The sequence below is a fragment of the Balaenoptera ricei genome, chromosome 1 (genome assembly GCF_028023285.1).
Source record: "Balaenoptera ricei isolate mBalRic1 chromosome 1, mBalRic1.hap2, whole genome shotgun sequence".
NCBI classification, from domain to species: domain Eukaryota; kingdom Metazoa; phylum Chordata; class Mammalia; order Artiodactyla; family Balaenopteridae; genus Balaenoptera; species Balaenoptera ricei.
The window spans coordinates 43,774,929-43,794,979 of NC_082639.1; the positions used below are offsets into that span (position 1 = coordinate 43,774,929).

General features: G+C 38.3%; 2 protein-coding genes across 5 annotated transcripts in view; both read left to right on the forward strand.

Annotated features, from left to right (window-relative positions):
• Window positions 1-20,051, forward strand: part of ZFYVE9 (zinc finger FYVE-type containing 9) — a 188,201-nt gene that overhangs the window by 126,051 nt on the left and 42,099 nt on the right. For all 4 annotated transcript variants that reach the window (XM_059922362.1, XM_059922352.1, XM_059922371.1 and 1 more), the window contains 2 exons: window positions 11,845-12,069; window positions 13,952-14,034. In XM_059922362.1, coding sequence (XP_059778345.1) covers window positions 11,845-12,069; window positions 13,952-14,034 — 308 coding nt within the window. The remainder of the gene's footprint in view (window positions 1-11,844; window positions 12,070-13,951; window positions 14,035-20,051) is intronic.
• Window positions 6,400-6,882, forward strand: LOC132349783 (non-histone chromosomal protein HMG-14). The gene has a single exon (XM_059898534.1). It carries the CDS (start codon window positions 6,493-6,495, stop codon window positions 6,796-6,798), a length of 306 nt encoding a protein of 101 aa, XP_059754517.1. The 5' UTR covers window positions 6,400-6,492; the 3' UTR covers window positions 6,799-6,882.

Below are 20,051 nucleotides of genomic sequence, written 5' to 3' on the forward strand. Positions count from 1 at the left end.
ACTGTCCTCAATTCTTTTCATTCTGTTTTCTTTATTCTGCTCTGCAGCAGTTATTTCCATTATTCTATCTTCCAGATCACTTACCCGTTCTTTTGCCTCAGTGATTCTGCTATTGATTCCTTCTAGAGTGGTTTTAATTTCATTTATTGTGTTATTTATCATCGTTTGTTTGCTCTTTATTTCTTCTAGGTACTTGTTAAACATTTCTTGTATTTTCTCCATTCTGTTTCCTAGATTTTGGATCACCTTTACTATCATTACTCTGAATTCTTTTTCAGGTAGACTCCCTATTTCCTCTTCATTTGTTTGGTCTGGTGGGTTTTTACCTTGCTCCTTCATCTGCTGCATATTTCTCTGTCTTCTCATTATGTTTAACTTACTGTGTTTGGGGTCTCCTTTTCGCAGGCTGCAGGTTCATAGTTCCTGTTATTTTTGGTGTCTTCCCGCAGTGTGTGAGGTTGGTTCAGTGGCTTGTGTAGGCTTCCTGGTGAGGTCGACTGGTGCCTGTGTTCTGGTTGGTGGGGTGGATCTTGTCCTTCTGGTGGGCAGGGCTGCATCTGGTGGTGTGTTTTCGGGTGTCTGTGAACTTAGTATGACATTAGGCAGCCTCTCTGCTAATGGGTGGTGTTGTATTCCTGTATTGCTAGTTGTTTGGCATGGGGTCTCCAGCACTGGAGCTTGCTGGCCATTGGGTGGAGCTCTGTCTTAGTGTTAAGATGGAGATCTCTGGGAGAGCTCTTGCCAATTGATATTGCTTTGGGCCGGGAGGTCTCTGGTGGTCCAGTGTCCTGGACTCAGCTCTTCCACCTTGGAGGCTCAGGCCCGACATCTGGCCAGAGCACCAAGACCCTGCCGGCCACATGGCTTGGAAGAAAAGGAAGGAAAAAATATGAACAGATAAAACCCCAAAACAAATGTTAAAAGCAAAACTAAACAGACAAAATCATAGAAAGTAACATACACATGCACACTCACAAAAAGAAAAAAGGAAAAAAAAAAAGGAAGCAAACCAATAAACAAACCCACCAATGATAACAAGCACTAAAAACTAAACTAAGATAAACATAAAACCAAAAACAAGTCAGACACAGAAAGCAAACCCCAAGTCAGTAGTTGCTCCCAAAGTCCACCACCTCAATTTTGGGAACATTCATTGTCTATTCAGGTATTCCACAGATACAGGGTTTATCAAGTTGATTGCAGGGATTTAATCCGCTCTCCTGAGGCTGCACGGAGAAATTTCCCTTTCTCTTCTTTGTTCACACAGCTCCTGGGGTTCAGCTTTGGTTTTGACCCTGTCTCTTCACGTAGGCCACCCTCAGGCATCTGTTCCCCACCCAGACAGGAGGGCATTAAAGCAGTGGCTGATTAGGGCTCTCTTGCTCACTCAGGCTGGGGAAAGGGAGGGGTACGGTAGTCGTAATTGGAATGTGGGACAAGCCTGCGGCAGCAGAGGCTGGCATGACCTTGCAACAGCCTGAAGTGCACCATGTGTTCTCCCAGGGAAGTTGTCCCTGGATCACAGGACCGTGGCAGTGGTGTGCTGCACAGGCTCCCGGGGTGGGTGTGGAAAGTGACCTGCACTTGCACACAGGATTCTTGGTGGCAGCAGAGGCAGTGTTAGCGGTCCATGCCCGTCTCTGGGGTCCGAAATGATAGCCATGGCTCATGCCCATCTCTGAAGCTCACTTAAGTGGTGCTCTGCCATCTGTGGGCACATGGAGCAGGAAGCCCCTCTCCTTGCACACCCCGAAACAATGGTCTTTGGCCTCTCCAGCAGGTTAAGACTTTTTCCCGGCCTCCCTCCCAGCTAGCTGTGGTGCACTAGCCCCCTTCAGGGTGTCTTCATGCAGCCAGCACCAGTCCTCTCCCTGGGGTCTGATCTCCAAAGCCCAAGCCTCAGCTTCCAGCCTCTGCCTGCTCTGGCGGGTGAGCAGACAAGCCGTCTCAGGCTGGTGAGTGCTGGTTGGCACCGATCCTCTGTGCGGGAATCTCTCCGCTTTGCCCTCTGCACCCCTATTGCTGCGCTCTCCTCTGTGGCTCTGAAGCTTCCCCCCTGCCCACCCCCCATCCCTGCCAGTGAAGGGACTTCCTAGTGTGTGGAAACTTCCTCCTTCACAGCTCCCTCCCAGAGGTTTAGGTCCCGTCCCTATCCTTTTGTCTCTGTTTATTCTTTTTTCTTTTGCCCTATCCAGGTACGTGGGGATTTTGTTGCCTTTTGGGAAGTCTGAGGTCTTCTCCCAGTGTTCAGTAGGTGTTCTGTAGGAGTTGTTCCACATGTAGATGTATTTTTGTTGTATTTGTGGGGAGGAAGGTGATCTCCGCATCTTACTCCTGCATCTTGAAGGTCTCCTCCTCCGTGTTTTACTCTTATGTTTTGCAAACAGACATTCAGAACATGAATTTCAATGAATTGTTATCTACCAGATTATTTTTTTGGAGTTAATCTCTGGTTATTTCCCTCTCTTACTCAAAAACCTTTACTGGCTTTGTGTTGCCTTTAGAATAAACTGTGTACTCTGATATTCAGTGCTCTTCATAATCTGATCCTATATTTCCAGTCTCATTTCCCACCAGTAGTCTCCCCATACTTACAGTGAAGCCAAACTAAACATTACTTGGTTTGTTGTATACTTTGATGATATCCTACTTCTTTACCTGTGATCCTGATGCCCCCCCCACACACCATGCTATTTCCCAAAACCCCAACTATCTATATCCTATCAGTTCTCTTAAGTCGTATCAATGACCACTTTCTCCATGAGTTCTCCCCTGATGATCTTCCCAGATAGAAGCAATTTCTTCTTCTGAATGCCTTTAATTATCTTTAAAAACTATTTGGTATGTAGAAAAGTGTATAAGCATGTATATTAGTAATTGTTCAAGTTATAAAGCCTAATAACAAAATAACCACCCACAAACAAAATACCCAATTTGGGAAATAAAAATGACCAATCCACTGAAACTCTCCTTTTTCTTTCCTGATTACATCTTCCTTCCAGACTTCCCATCCTCAACCCCTAGGGTAACCATTGTCTTTAATCTTGTGTTATACTTTTCTTGCTTTTTAAAAGTAATTTTATCACAAATGTTTGCATCTCTAAGGATTATATTACTTCGTGTGTTTGTGAACTTTATACAAATGTTATCACACTGTACACATTTTTTGTGCTTTGTTTTTTTCACTCTACCATATGTTTCTGGCATTCATTCATGCCTCTAGTTCATTCATTTTCAGGCTACTGTTTTATACGAACTACATAAATTTACCACAGTTTATTAATTCTCTTTATGATGAACAGTTTGTTCTTCTTACCAGTTTACTGTTATTCAGATATGTTCTTTAAATTTTTTTGTACATGTATACTTATGAGTATAAGTTTATAAGGTATGGATTTCTTCAACTTTATTAGATGATGTTAAATTATTTCCCAGAGAGGTTTTCCAGTTTATATCTATCTGTCCCCATCTTCAGTGTATAAGAGTTGCCAACATTTGATATTATGAGAGTTTTAATTTTTGCCAGTCTGGTGGATATAAAACGGTGTCTCATTTTGAATTGCATTTCACTAACTATTTATGAGGCTGAGCATATGTTCATATATTTATTAGCGATGTACATTTTGTATTCTGTGACAAATATGTCCCTGTTTATGTCTTTTACTCATGTTTCTATTATGTTAGCATTTTCTTTGGGATTCCTTTAATTTTTTCAACGTAAACACTCAACTATGAACTTTTTCTGACAGAGTTAAGTTATTCAGTATGTATTAGCTTTCTATTACTATATTTCTAACCCACAAACTTAGTGGCTTGAAACAACACAAATTTATTATCTCATAGTTTCCATAGGTAAGGAGTCCAGGCACAGCTTAGCTGAATCTTCGGCTCAGGGTGCCTCAAGGTGTCAGCCATGCTGGGCTTCTCATTTGGAGCCCAAGTTCCTCAGGTTGTTGGCAGAATTCACTTTCTTACAAATCCCTGCTTTCTTTTAGCTGTTGGTTGGGGAGTACTCTCGGCTCCTAGAGGCTGCCTGCTGTTCCTTGCCTCATGGCTCCGTAGATAGTTTACAACATGGATGTTTCCTTTCTTTCAGGTCATCAAGAGTGTGTCTCTGCTTTGATTCTCTGACCTCTAGACCTAGATTTAAAGACCTTATGTCAGGCCCACTCTGATAATCTCCCTGTTGATGAACTCAAAGTTTGTTAATTAGTAACCTAATCATGGGAGTGACACCCATCATATTCATAGGTGTTTTCCCCACGCAAAGGGAGGGAATTAAACAAGGCATGTACACCAGGGAGCAGACAGAATTCTGCCTCAGAGCGTTTCTATCCTCCCTAATGTGACACAGACCTAAGCATGCTTCACTCGTTTAATATCTTTACCATTCTTACTATTATTGTGGTTGGTTTTACCTTTTGTAAAAGAAAAAATAATTGTTTTTACTTAATTCAATTATATTCAATTTTCAATATCAGTATCAATATTCAATTCAATCAAAATTATTAAATTTGCCACTATATTTTCTGTATATCTGCTATTTTGGTATCCCATATTTCCATTAGGACTTGCTTTTCTTGTTGAAATCTTTTTATTAGTTCTCTTGGTGAGGGCCTATGGTTGTTAAACTCCATTAGTCCTTGTATGTTTGAAATATTTTGCCATCACTCTTGAATAATTAGTTGGCTACAAAATTCTAGGTTAACAAATTTTTTTCCCTTCCTCTCTTCCTTCTTTCTCTCATTCGTTCATTTCTTCCTTTAACCTCCCCTTAGCAAGTACTTTGAAGGTATTACTTCGTTGTCTTCTGGCATCTCCTGCAGTCTAGTTTTTTTTCTTTCTTTTTTTAACAGGTAGTTATTTGTCTTTTCTCTTTGGCTTTTAGGATTTTCTCTTTATCCTTGATTATCTGTAAGTCCACTATTAAAGTTCTCTGTTTTTGTTAGTCAGATTTATGAGGTATAATTTATATCCAATAATATGTGCCTTTTCAGACATATATTACTGTATATAAATATACATATATTCAGTTCAGTGAGTCTAGACAAACAGATACAGTCAGGTAACAACCACCAATATCAAGATATATAATGTTTTCATCATCTCTAAACCTTGCCTCATGTCCCTTTGTATTTAATCCCCTCCCCTTACCCTCTGTCCCTGGCAACTATTGATTTGATTTCTGTCCCTCTAGTTTTGCATTTTCCAGAAGGTTATGTAAATGGAATCTCACTGTTGTGTTTGGCTTATTTCACTTAACACAGTGCTTTTGAGATTCATCTATATGGTTGAATGGATGTATGTACCACAATTTGTTTATCCATTCACCTGCAATGTATGAAAAGTTCCAATTGTTCTGGATCCTTGCCACCACTTGATACTCCTTTAAAAAAAAAAAGCCTTTCTAATGAGTGTTTAGTGGTATCTCTTTGTGGTTTTAATATGCATTTCCTTAATAACTAATGATATTGAGCATCTTTTCATATGCTTATTTGCCATCTGTAGCTCTTTTTTTGCCCATTTAAAAATTGGGTTGTTTTCTTAATGAGTTATTGGTACTACATAAATTTTGGATACAAGTCTTTTATCAGATAGTGCGTTTTGCAGATATTATGTTCCAGTCTATGACTTATGTTTTTCATTTTCTTAACTATCTTTCAAAGAGTAGAAGCTTTAATATTTGATAGAAGTCCAATTTATCAGTTTTTCTTTTATAGTTTATCTTCAGTTTCCTAAAAAATCTTTGCCTTAACCCAAGGTCACCAAAATTTTCACCTGTATTTTTCTGGAAGTTGTATAGTTATAGCTTTTACATATAGATCTATGATTAATTTGGAGTTAATTTTTGTACAGGGAATGGGGTAAGTCTTGAAGTTTTGTTCTCAAAGTTTTGTTTTGGGAATTTTTTTGTGCATTTTGTTTTTGATTTTTTCCTGCTTATAGATAGATATTCAGTTGTTCCACGGCCATTTGTTAAAAAGACTATACTTTTGCCATTGAATTACCTTGGTCCTGTTTTTGAATATTAGTTTACCTTCTATGCATGGGTTTCTTTCTGGACTCTATTCCATGGGTCTATATGTGTACACATATGTGGATTTATTTTTACTACTGAGTACTAAAAGTGTACTTTTGATCTGAAAACATTTCTTTCTTTACTTTGGAAAATTCTTAATTATTATCTCTTTCAATGTTACTACTCTTTTATTCCCAATGTTGTCTATTTTTGGAAACCTTTTTTTGATGTTGGGGCCTCTGAAATCAGTCTTCAATATCTCTTAACTGCTCTTTTGTATAATTTTTCTCTTTGCTTTTTTGTGCTGGATCCTGGGTACATTGTTCAGTGAATTCTTCCAGTTTAATATTTCTCTCTTCAAGAAGATTATTAAGGGCAGGAGGAGCGGCAGCGGCCAGGCAGCCCAGCTTTGCGAAGGCTCTCGGCGCGCCGCGGCCCGCAGGCACCCGGCACGTGCCCGCCCCGCCGCCACGATGCCCAAGAGGAAGGTCAGCTCCGCCGAGGGGGCGGCGAAGGAGGAGCCCAAGAGGAGATCGGCGAGGTTGTCAGCTAAACCAGCTCCTGCAAAAGTGGAAACGAAGCCAAAAAAGGCGGCAGGAAAGGATAAATCTTCCGACAAAAAAGTGCAAACAAAAGGGAAAAGGGGAGCAAAGGGAAAACAGGCTGAAGTGGCTAACCAAGAGACTAAAGAAGACTTACCTGCAGAAAATGGAGAAACTAAAAATGAGGAGAGCCCAGCTTCTGATGAAGCAGGAGAGAAAGAAGCCAAGTCTGATTAATATCACACACCTGGTCCTATCAGTGGTCCCTGTTTCCCTTCTTGTACAATCCAGAGGAATATTTTTATCAACTATTTTGTAAATGCAAGTTTTTTAGTAGCTCTAGAAACATTTTTAAAAAGGAAGGAATCCCACCTCATCCCATTTTTTAAGTGTAAATGCTTTTTTTTAAGAGGTGAAATCATTTGCTGGTTGTTTACTTTTTGGTACAACCAGAAAATAGTGGGATATTGAATATGGGAGGCTTTGATTGTCTTGGGTGTCAGCTTAACATTCCACAGATGGAGGGTAGCTTTTATATCCTATAATACAAAGCATACTAAATGGCAGTTTGGAGTCAGGTGTGCATTTAATGTCTTAAACACTTTAAATTACTTCTCTTCCCATGTTGTTTTTGGTAGAATTGTTTCCTAAAGCAAACCACTCACCCCTTGATCTTGGCTCTCCTGGGCACAATTTTGTGCACTCTGTAACAACTTTGGTCGTGGTAGTCCAGTTCTTCTAGTAACTGTTAATGTGCTGTGAACGATTGACAATTTGAGTATGTAGTGTATATGATATTAAATTGTGAATTAGTGGGACTTACAATGTAACAGCATATCAGTATTTGAAGATATTGGTACTTGATATCCTGCGAAGGAAAATTTGCCCCCAAATTTTAAGCTGGAAAGTCACTGGAATAACTGTTCAGAAAAGAATCACAACTACATGATTTTTTAGGTTTTTGGTACGTATGTTGAGAATTGTGTACAAATTGAAATGTCTGTGTCCTGATCCTCAAAACAACCAATAAAATCTCAATTATGAAAGAAAAAAAAGAAGATTATTAAGAGAAATGTTAATGTGAATTGATTAATATTTAATAATCAATTATAATAATTATATAATTATTAAGGGTATAATAAGGTTTACACTGTTACTGATTTTCAACTTTTAGATTTAACTTCAGAACAAAGCAAGAAGACAATTATAAGCACAGAACATAAATATTAACCTTGTAGGTTAGATCATTTCTACATTTGAAAACAGCTTTTTGTTCCCTTTAAATTATTCACAATTTTACATTTGCGGACTTGTTTATCTTCTCTCAACTATTTCTTGGGTGTCCTAAATCTAATCCTTATGAATTGAGAGCACATTTGTGTAGCCTAGTAACATGGTGATGAATGTGATGGCACAATAAAGCTGCCTTAAACCTTCCATTGTCTTCCCACTGCAATTAGAATAAACTCCAATTTTATAAAGGTCCTATATGATCTAGTCCTTAAAGGTCTCTTTGACCTTATCTCTTAATACTCCTTAGTTTGCTTTAGCTACATTGATCATCTTTGTGACTTTTGAACCTGTCATACTCATTTCCGATTCATGACTTTTGAATTTACTCCTGCCCGACCTGGAGTGCTGTTCTTTTCAGAGCTTTACTGGCTGATTTCTTCTCTTCATTCAGGTCTGTTCTCAAATGTTTCTTTCTCTGAAGATTTTCCCTGACTCTCATGGCTAAAGAAGTATTCTCTCCCCTTCCCCCATCAATCATTCACATTACCTTCCTTGTTGTATTTTCTTCAAAACATTTATCACTAACTTTACTAACTGAAATTGTTTGTTTGTCTTCCTTCATTAGGATATAAGCTCTATGAGGGCAAGAGTTTTATCTGTCTGGGTCAACTCTGTATACCAACCTTTAGAACAAATGGTCTGGCACGTTGGAGAGGCTTAATTTAAAAACCGTGAGTTGGGGAGTAAATCAGTTGGTGTGATGTCACTAGCAAGCTTTTTTTGTCATTTGGTGGAAAATCACCTGGAGGAAAGGAGTCCTGAGAGAACACTTCTGTTAATAAAAATGCTGTGCTTATTATTCTTGACTTCCTGTTCCCACTGGGACTTGGGGAGAAGGGAAAATACTATTTAGATCAGCTTAAGAGTGTTTCTGAGACCCAGTGTGTCTCTGGTCCCTGAGAAAGAAATACCATGGGTCACTCAAGCAGGTCACTTGGGAAGTTTCTATAATTTCAGATCTTTGAAAGATCTTTTTCTTTTTATTATCTCTTTTTTGTCACCTACTCTCATTCTGTAGTCTTCCTTATGTTTTTCCTTTAAATTGTAGCCACCTGGGTTAACCCAGATGCACTTTTGATTAGTTTAAATTTCTTTCTTATCCTGTATAGATTTATCAAAAGGCAATGTAAACTTTAAGGCACTATATTACTGATTTGTATGGTGTTAAATGCATTCAACTTCTTTGAATTTTATTTTTATTAATGTGTAATATACTAATAAAATTATAGGCCTCAAACACAATGAAGTTTGATCTTTCATTTTTTAAAAATATTTATTTATTTATCTATTTACCTATCTATTTATTTATTTTGGCTGCACTGGGTCTTGGTTGTGGCACGCGGGATCTTTTAGTTGCCGGCACGTGGACTTCTTAGCTGCAGCATGTGGACTCTTAGTTGCAGCACACGGACTTCTTAATTGCGGCATGCGAACTCTTAGTTGCGGCATGCGAACTCTTAGTTGCGGCATGCATGTGGGATCTAGTTCCCTGTCCAGGGATGGAACCCGGGCCCCCTGCATTGGGAGTGCGGAGTCTTACCCACTGGACCACCAGGGAAGTCCCTGATCTTTCATTTTTTTAATGTGAAAGTTTATCTCAGCCTAAGAATTAACTTAGACAAAAATGTATTTAGAATATTTTTAAGCTAATTTTTGTACTTAAAGTGTACTTCTGATCTGAAAACACATTTCTTTCTTTAATTTAGAAAATTCTTAGTTATTCTCTCTTTGAGTATTACTTCTCTTTCACTCCCAACATTGCTTTCTTTTGGAATTCTTTTTAATGTTGGAGCCCCAGTTAAAGTCTTCAAATGAAAGCTTTTTTTGGTCAAATTCTCATACCCTGTATTTTATTTTAGTTGATATCTATACCCAAGGAATGTTACTTATTTTTAGATGAGGTGATAAATGGCAATCTAAATTATTCATTAAAATTGATAGAGATCTATCAATTTTTAAGAAAGTAAATGCTTAAAAAATAAAAGATATATTTTATAATGTAAAGGGACATAAGAATCTGCGTGTGATTGGGTAGGGAGGAGGGTTTTTAGGTGGTAGAAGCAGAAAAGTTATTAGTATCTGTGGAAAAATAACCAGTAATAGATTCCAGTCTCTTATAGGGAGATCCCAAAGGAATAATGAATGAATGCTTTGAGTACCAAGCTTAACACAGTTTTCACCTCTGAGCTGTATTCACTAGGGCATTCTTGTGAAAGATAAACATTATGCTGTCATTAGCGCTTTAGAGGACTCCTGTGGTGTAGTCTCCATCGTGGAGGGAAAAAAATCTTCTCTTTTGTTTCCCATTCTCTCCCCACACCCCAACTCAAGTGAAAAGATGAAAATTTATAAAAACTTTACTCTAAAATCTTTGATAAAGTAAAGAAAGTTGTATAATGTTTGGTTGATCATTCATTATATGTATATTTGCATTATAAAAGTAATAGTTAACATTTTTTGAGAACAGACTGTGCAAGGTGCTGCTTGGCATTTTACATATATTCTATCATTTATTCACATCAGATCTGAAATTTAGTATAATCTTGCCCTGTTGTCACAGATGTTGAGGCTCACAGAAGTCAAGTAACTTGCCCCCAATCTCATAATAGTAAATGATGGATCTAGTGTTCAAACCCATGTCTCTGAGACTCCAAAATCTGATTTTTTTCAAAATAACATACTACTTCCTTGATATGGGGATTATTTTGTTTTTATAGATCTGGCCCAGCAGCTTAAACATAAAGCCAGATTTGGGGGTTTTTTCCCCCTAGGTTCTCATTTATTTTTTATTTTTTAATTTAATTAAATTAATTAATTTATTTTTTGGCCATGCCAAGTGGCATGCGGGATCCTAGTTCCCCAACCAGGGATCAAACCCGGGCCCCCTGCATTGGGAGCGTGGAGTCTTAACCACTGGACCGCCAGGGAGGTCCCCCAGATTTTGTTAATCCTGGGGCAAGGGTACTACCCCTAAATGTATTTGGCAGATGATGATGTGCAGGTGAACATGGCTTTCAGTCATAAAGTATCTGGGTTTTGTGGGGAGGTGTTCCCTTCACTTGTGGTCCCTACTGTCAGCATAGCTTCCACTTCACTCAAGGATTCTATGTTCCATCATTGAACTGTTCTGCAATAGACTCTATTTTTCAGGGAAAGTAAGCATTAACTTCTCTGATGGCGATTTCTGTATTTGCTGTTATTTCTTTCAGAGGTATCAAAGGAAGCTTGCACATGTCTAGTGAACAAATCTGCTGTTAAATTATTGAACAGCTCTTGTCATGAAGTTCTTTTGTAGTTCTAAACTGAGGAAAATGTCTCCTTAATGAAGGGTGATTTGTTGCTGTTTCATTCAGAAAATATTTGAATTAGAAAGTGCTTAGTTAAGAGCATTTGCAACTAAAAAACAAAAGACCTGCCTAATATGAATTTAAATAAACCCTAAGTTGTTTATGTTTCATATTTGTCTCAAGCAAAAATAGAATAAATCCTGTCTGTGTTACTACTTTCTCCATAAATTTTCCTCCCTTAATATCTCATATATAGCTGTACTTAATGTCTTAATCGTTATGTTCATGAATTGAATTTATTTACTCAATGGGATTGTAAGCTCTGTGAGAGCAGGTACCTAATCTTAACATTTTTTTGGTGACATTTGAGGCAATAATTTTTATACTGAGACCTCTAAAGTAATTCATACAGTAAGTTTAGTCTAAAGGAAGGCATCAATATTTTTGGCTTTTAGCCAGACAAACTAGAGTGTGATAATACAAGGTATTTTATGCTCACCAGAAGCCCTGATAAAATTGGAAAACGAATTTTCATTTAACAAATGCCATTTATTTAAAAACAACTTTATAAATATGATATGTGTCTTTCATAGTGGAAGGTTGGGAATTATTGTTTGGTAGTGTCTGGCCCAGTGCTGAGAATAATGATTATAAAAAATATGATTGATTTATTGATGGTAATTAATGTACTTTTTTGTTTTAGGGAATGTTGTAGGCAACTTGGGACATTCCTTCTTCAGTCAAAGTTTCCTTGGCAGTAAAGAACATGGCGGATTCTTATATGTGACATCTACTTACCAGTCACTGCAAGACCTAGTACTCCCAACCCCACCTTACTTGTTTGGGATTCTCATCCAGAAATGGGAAACTCCTTGGGCTAAAGTGTTTCCCATCCGACTAATGTTGAGACTTGGAGCCGAATATCGACGTAAGTATAAAATACCCTCTTCTAAGCCATATGACCAAGACATAATGACTAAACAGACTTGAGATATTCAGAGAGCCCCATGGTGATACAATTAAACGGAAGTATTCTTTTGAAATAGCTAAGCTAAATTTGGCCAGTGTCTCTACTTATTTTGGCTATAATGGGAAGAACTCAAAATAACATTATTGCGTTGTAAACTTACTGGTTTTGTAGGTTAATTGATAGATACATGATCATCTTCAGAAAAAATGAATATCAACTTAACAAGTAACTTTATTTTTTATAGTATCTATATATGGTAAGTATATTTTTTGTCACTTGGTTGGAAAATAGTTATGACAAATTATATTTTATATAATGTAATAGATACTGGAAGCTAGTGGTATAGAGATCACTCTCAGCTGGTAAAGTAAGCAACAAAAGAGCCTCCTTGCCCATGGCCGTAGCAGTGCAACTAAGCTGTGATTGTTTTTAAAGACATTAAGGCCTAAATGCAAGCTTTACTTTATTTTATTTTATTATTATTTTATTTATTTATTTATTTCTGGCTGTGTTGTATCTTTAGTTGCGGCACGTGGGATCTTTCTTTGCAGCACACAGGCTTCTCTCTAGTTGTGGCGAGCAGGCTCCAGAGTGCGCGGGCTCAGTAGTTGTGGCACATGGGCTCCAGAGCGTGTGGGCTCTGTAGTTGAGGCACGCGGGCTCAGTACTTGCAGCGCGCGGGCTAGTTGCCCCCCCCCCCCCCAGCATGTGGAATCTTAGTTCCCTGACCAGGGATTGAACCTGCATCCCCTGCATTGGAAGGCAGATTCTTAACCACTGGACCACCAGGGAAGTCCCATGCAAGCTTTATTTTAAACTCTATATCTTTTCCTAATCAAGGTTGCCCTGGTCTAGGAATCAGACCACTTGAATAAAGTTCTTAACTCTGCCACTTAACTAGCTCTGTAACTTTGGGTGAAGTCATTCAAGTTGTCTGATTGTCAGTTTCCTTTGCAACTGGAGATAATAATACTTGCCTTTTATATTGCATGGTATTATTAAGAGGATCAAATGAGATAATTAAAAATTATTTTATAAAACATAAAACAGTGTATTGTATGTTTTCAGCAGGTCACCTTCAGTCTTTCACTTATTCATTCATTCAACAAGAATTTAATAAAGGCCTACCATGTGTAGTAAATCCGGAATTCAGAAATGGCTGAGACGTGGTTATAGGCTCTTGGGAACCTTTGTAAGGAAGACATAGAAATCATAATTATAGTAGTATATTATGTCAAAACACATGTTCAAAGTTAACAGAGTTCTTTGGGAGTTCAAAGATGGGCTCTAACTTCACCGAGAATGAAGGACCAAGGTACCTCTGGACTGAACTGTGAAAGAAGCATATGAATCAGCTAAATGAAGTAGGGAAAGGAAAGGATTGTGTGCAGAGGAAAAACATTTGTATTTTCCTGTGTTGTACAGGCAGTTTAAACCGTAAAGTTCGAGGAGTGAGCCAGCTAATAGGATCACCTGGTGTTTGGCTTGTCTAAGGAGGGTCCTGAGTCAGAAATGTGTAAGAGTGAACTCTTTTAGACTTCCTGAGCACAGAGGAATCAGGAGATACTTGTTTCCTGGAATATATTAATCCAGTTTGGGAAAGAGTGCTTCTTAAGACATGTAGTTCATTTTTGAAACAGCTGCATCAAAAGACTGGTGTGGTTTGTAGAAGGCTCCAAATTTGTCTGTGATGCTGTTATGGTAAATACTTTCTGAGCCCTAAATTTTATGCTCTAATGAGTCATTACAATTATATTTTGAGAACTCTATGAAACATGATGTCTCTTTTACCAAAATTTTAAGCTGCCAAGCTTAGTCTGATCATTTCTCATTTCCATAGTTTATCCTTGCCCACTGTTCAGTGTCAGATTTCGGAAGCCATTGTTTGGAGAGACGGGGCATACCATCATGAATCTTCTAGCAGTAAGTTGGGAATTTTTATTTTCTTTTTCCTTACTGGGGTTTGCATGAGAAGGAAGAGAAGGATTTTATTATTTTGTTAGTACCCTGCTTCTTCACGTAGGTGAAGATTTATGCTATAGGAAAAGAACAGAACATGTATATTCTTTGGAAAGTATATGGAGGTTTGGAATGAAATAGTACAGGATTCTGGCTCTTGGTTATACACTAACTAAGTGACCTTGCAGGATTATTGTGAGGAGTAGTTATACTTAAAGCACCCAGCATTATGTCGTGTTTTAATTTTAAGCCTGGCATCCTGGTGGTGTCCCCTGTGTCTGTGTAGCTTACTCTTTTGCCAAAGATTGGTCAGAGTTTGTGTTCAAATACCTCTAGCCAGTAAGGCAGCTATACTTTCTTGATGGATCTGCATGGACTGGGATTCAAACGTCATTCTTTTCTTTTCTGCTGGACTTGCTCATGTCTCCTCTGCACATGCACGGGCTCTAACCCTGTTGACCAAGAAGGTTGGTTGGCTTGGGCCCATTAAAGTCACTGCTGCACATGTGCACAGACTAAGGTCAGTCCTGGGTATTTGGAGAGTTTATGAAGTTCCCTATGTCTGTCTCATTACCAGAACTTCATGTTAAATCTCTGGCTAGTCTGCCTGCTCATTACTTGCTCCAAATAGGCTAGCAACCTCAGGCTAACAGAGCCACTGGTCCTTTTCACTAGCCACTGAGATTACCACTTTAACTGAGACACTCCAAATCAAGCAAGATCCTTCAAGCAGCAAAGCTTATTGTTTTCACAAACTACCTTGCCCTGGCTGAACTATGAACAGGGCTAAAGGCAGCCCCAGGCAAGAAAATCACAGATTCAACTCTATTCTTCTTACTTGAAGTTCAGTAGTTTTTATGAATGAACACATCTCAGTGTATTGTATGTCTTTGGTCTAATTCCAGGGCACTGAAATGGTTTTTTTGTTTGTTTGTTTTGTTTTTTTAATCTACCCAACTGTTTAGTTGCTTTGGGGGGACTTGTTTATTTCCTCACTCTGTCATGCTATTGTAGTTATAGTTCCAGTTATCTTTAAAAGAGATGTAAACAATAAGAAAGCTTCTTGTAGGTTTACCCATGTAGTTGCCATTTCCAGTGCTTTTCATTCCTTTGTATAAATCTGTATTTCCATCTGGTGTCATTGTCCTTCTACCTGAAAGATTTCCTGTAATGTTTCTCATAGTGTGGATTGGCTGGTGGTGAATTCTTTTAGCATCTGTATTTCTAACAATGTCCTTTGTATTTGAAAGATACTCTTGCTGGATGTAGAATTCTAGGCTGACAGTTTTTCAGATGAGAAATATGTATTCCCTCCTTTGTTCCTATCTACATAATGTTTTATCCTTCTCTCTTTGCTTTGAAATTTTTCTTTTTATCACTATTTTTGAGCCATTTGATTATGTGCCTTGGTATAGTTTTTTCCATGTTTCTTGTGCTGGGGTTTTCTGAGCTTCTTAGACCTGTGGGTTTATAGTTTTCATTAAATAATTTTTCTGTCCACCCCTCCTCTCCTTCAGGGACTCCATTGTTAATAGACTTATTAGCCTGCTTGAAATTGTTTCACAGCTCACTAATGCTCTCTTTATTTCTTTTTCAGTGTTTTTTTTTCCTCTGTGTGTTCATTTTGGACAGGTTTTTTTTTATTGCTGTGTCCTCAAGTTCACTAATCTTTTATTTTTATTTATTTTTTTCTGAGTTAGAACTTTTTAATTTTTTTTAACATCTTTATTGGAGTATAATTGCATTACAGTGGTGTGTTAGTTTCTGTTTTATAACAAAATGAATCAGCTATACATATATATAACCCCATATCTCCTCCCTCTTGCATCTCCCTCCCACCCTCCCTATCTCACCCCTCTAGGTGGTCACAAAGCACCGAGCTGATCTCCCTGTGCTATGTGGCTGCTTCCCACTAGCTATCTATTTTACATCATTTGGTAGTGTATATATGTCCATGCCACTCTCCCTCTTCGTCCCAGCTTACCCTGTCCCCGCCATCCCCCATGTCCTGAAGTCCATTCTCTACATCTGCATGTTTATTCCTGTCCTGCCCCTGGGTTCATCAGAATCATTTTTTTTAGATTCCATATATATGTGTTAGCATACAGTATTTGTTTTTCTCTTTCTGACTTAACTTCACTCTGTATGACAGACTCTAGGTCCATCCGCTTCACTACAAATAACTCAATTTTGTTTCTTTTTATGGCTGAGTAATATTCCATTGTATATATGTGCCACATCTTTATCCATTCTTCTGTCGATGGACACTTAGGTTGCTTCCATGTCCTGGCTATTGTAAATAGAGCTGCAATGAACATTGTGATACATGACTCTTTTTGAATTATGGTTTTCTCTGGGTATATGCCCAGTAGTGGGATTGCTGGGTCATATAGTAGTTCTATTTTTAGTTTTTTAAGGAACCTCCATACTGTTCTCCATAGTGGCTGTATCAATTTACCTTCCCACCAACAGTGCAAGAGGGTTCCCTTTTCTCCACACCCTCTCCAACATTTATTGTTTGTAGATTTTTTGATGACGGCCATTCTGACTGGTGTGAGGTGATACCTCATTGTAGTAATCTTTTATTTTGAAGTACTTAAACTGCCATTGATTCCATCCTTTTTCTTTTTTCCTGTAATTTCAGCCATTGTAATTTTCATCTCTAGAAGTTTGACTTGGGTCTTTTTCTATATCTTCTGTGCCTGTACTTAACTTTTTAAACATCTGGAATATAATTATAATAAGTATTATAATGTCCTTGTTTGGTAATTCTAACATGTGTTTCAGTTCTGACTCAGTTGCCATTGATTGATTTCCCCCCACCTCCACCCCGCATTTTGAGTTGTATTTTCCTGCTTCTTTGCATCCTTGGTATTTTTTAAATTTTTTATTGGATGACAGATATTGTGATTTTACCTTGTTGGATCCCAGGTATTTTTATGTTCTTATAAAAATTCTTGAGTTTGGTTACAAATAACACAGTTAATTTATCTAAAAAATAGGTTGATCCTTTTGAGTCTTGCTTTTAAGATTTGTAAGGTGGAACCAAAGTCTTGTTTAGTATAGGGCTGATTATTCCCCACTACTAAGGCAAAACCCTTCTGAGTACAGCTGACCCTTGAACAACGCTGGTTTGAACCGTGAGGGTCCACTTATACATGGATTTTTTTTTCAACAGTAAATACTACAGTACTACATGAGCCATTCTTGGTTAAATCCTCCAATGCAGAACCACGGATATGGAGGGCCGACTATAATTTATACATGGATTTTTGACTGCACAGAGGGGGTCAGTGCCCCTAACCCCCACATTGTTCAGAGCTCAGCTATATTTGTAATGACTTTTGGTGTTGTCTGGAATTAAGCCAAACTTCACAGATTAAGCACAGTCCTTCACAAGACTGCCATTACTTCAGATGCTAGCTGCAAGTTCAGGGGTCCCCAGACCTCCCACAGTTCTGACTAACTAGATACAAGTGTGGGAGATCCCACTAGCCCGTCAGGGTTGATAATGCACTAGAATGATTCACAGAACTCAGCAAAGTACTATGCAGTTGACCCTTAAACAACATGGGCTTGAACTGCTCAGATCCACTTATATGTGGATTTTTTTCAATAAATATGTACTACACAGTCCATGGTTAGTTGAATCCACAGATACAGAACTGCACTTCAGAGAGCTGAGTGTAATGTTATACATGGATTTCCAACTGTGCAGGGGTTGACGCCCCAACCCCCAGGTTGTTCAGGGGTCAACTGTACTTATGATACAGTTTTATTATAACAAAGGAGATATAAATCAGGAGCAGCCGATAGAAGAGACACATAGTGCAAGGTCTGGGAGGGTTCCAAACAAGAAGCTTCTGTGTCTTCAGGAACATGTCACTTTCCACGTACATTGATGTGTAACAATACATACGGCATGAGCTCCTAAGCATCTGTGCCCTGAGTTTTTATTGGAGTTTCCTTAGGAGGCCTGATTGATTGAATCACCAGCTGTGTGATTGAACTCAGTCTCCAGCCCCACTTCGGCACTCTGCAGAAGTCAGGCTGATATCACGTGCCTCAGAGCCCCAGCCTCTCATCACATGGTTGGTGTTTCTGAAATGGCCAGCCGCCACCCCGAGTTATCCTTTTAGCATCAGTGTCATCAAACTGACATAGACTCTCAGAGTCTGCCAGGAATAACAAAGGCACTCATATCACTCAGGAAATTCCACGGGTTTAGAGGTTACCTCCCAGGAACCAGGGGCAGAGGTCAGCCAAATTCTTTATTATACAGTAATACTTTACCCAGTGCCCATGAATTATGAGCTTTTTCTATCTGGGTTTTGGGAATAGGCACTATTCCCAGACCTGTGTATCACATAATGCTCCCAGTAATCATTTCAGGCATTTCTTTCACTAGCCTCAAGAAGTATCCTCACACACATTTGCTAATCAGAACACTGCTGTTCTGATGCGACCCTCTGTGAACCTTTGGAGTTCTCTCTCTGCAGTTTTCTCCTCTCTGTCCTGTGAACTCTAACTACCTTGAATTTTTTCTCGATTTTCAGTTTTGTCTCCTCAACTCAGGAAGTCTGCCAGCCTCTGCCTGGGTTCCCGCTTCCTGCATCTGAGCTTGGAAACTCTCCTAAAGCATAACCTGGGCAGTCATAGAGCTCATCTTGTTTGTTTCCTGTCTCTCAAGGACCACTGTCCTTTGTTGTCTGAAATTTGGTGTCTTGGAAATCATTGTTCCATGTGTTTTGTGCAAATTTTGGTCGTTTAAGGCAGGAGGCTAAATCCAGTCCCCTTTTCTCCATCTTGGCCAGAAGTGAAATTTTTTAAATTATATTTTAATCTATAAGATATCTCTCTCTATTCTTCTATTCCAACCCCCATCCCTTTGTCCCTCCTTGGTAACTTTAGTTTTTAGTCACATTTTTGACAAGATAGTTTTTCTTTCAGATTGTAATCTATTTTGGAATGAAAAGGAGATATTTATCCTGTAATCAAGCAACAGCAGCCTAAGGTTCTTATGGTCTATCTCAATTCATTTTTACAAATATTTATTGGATTATCTACTGAAGCATCTCACTCTACATCATCACTTTCTCCCTAGTTTACCAGGATTTACAACCTATTGATTTCAACACCTTTTCACTGTTTCTCACTCCTCCAGCTTTTCTGTTTATCTACATTAAGATTCCATGGTTTCATCATTAAAATCACTTTTTTACATAATTCTAGTTCTTTTTTCGCTTTTACCCTGTGTTTTGGTAGCCTGGCAAAATGTAAACCCTGATTAAATCTACCTCTTTCTTTAAAAATTTTTTTTTAAATTTATGTATGGTAAAATCCACCTTTTTTGGAGTACATTCTAAGAGTTTTGACAATGTATACAGTTATGTTACTACCACTGTCACAATCAAGATACAGAACAGTTCCATCACCAGAAAATTTGCTGGTGCACCTGTAATGTCTGGTAACCATTGATCCTTTGCCCCTATAGTTTTAGTTTTTTCAGACTGTCCTATAATGGAAATTATACAGCATGTAGCCTTCTTAATCTGGCTTCCTTTACTTATCATAATGCATTTGAGATTAATCTGTGTTGTATGTATTGTTGGGAAGGAAATAAAATCTTTTTCTTATACTCATCTCAGGTTCTTCAGCTGGGGCCCTCTAAATTAGACTGGCCAAAGACTGATTAACAAGAGGCATATTTAGGAGTAGTATATTCTGGTACCCTTCAGTATCAATAGGTCATTCATTTTTATTGCTGAGTAGTGTTGTATTGTATGTTTGAACTACAGTTTATTCATTCACCTGTTGATGCATATCTGGGTTTCTAGTTTCTGGCGACTGGGAATAAAGCTGCTATAAACATCCATGTATTAAATTTTGTGTGAATATTTAGTTTTCATTTCTCTGGGAGTGGGATAGTTGAGCCATATTGTATGTTTAACATTATAAGGAACTGAAATTGTTTTCCAAAA

Coding starts and splice junctions, on each gene's coding strand:
- LOC132349783 (XM_059898534.1), top strand. CDS start 6,493: ATGCCCAAGAGGAAGGTCAGCTCCGCCGAGGGGGCGGCGAAGGAGGAG.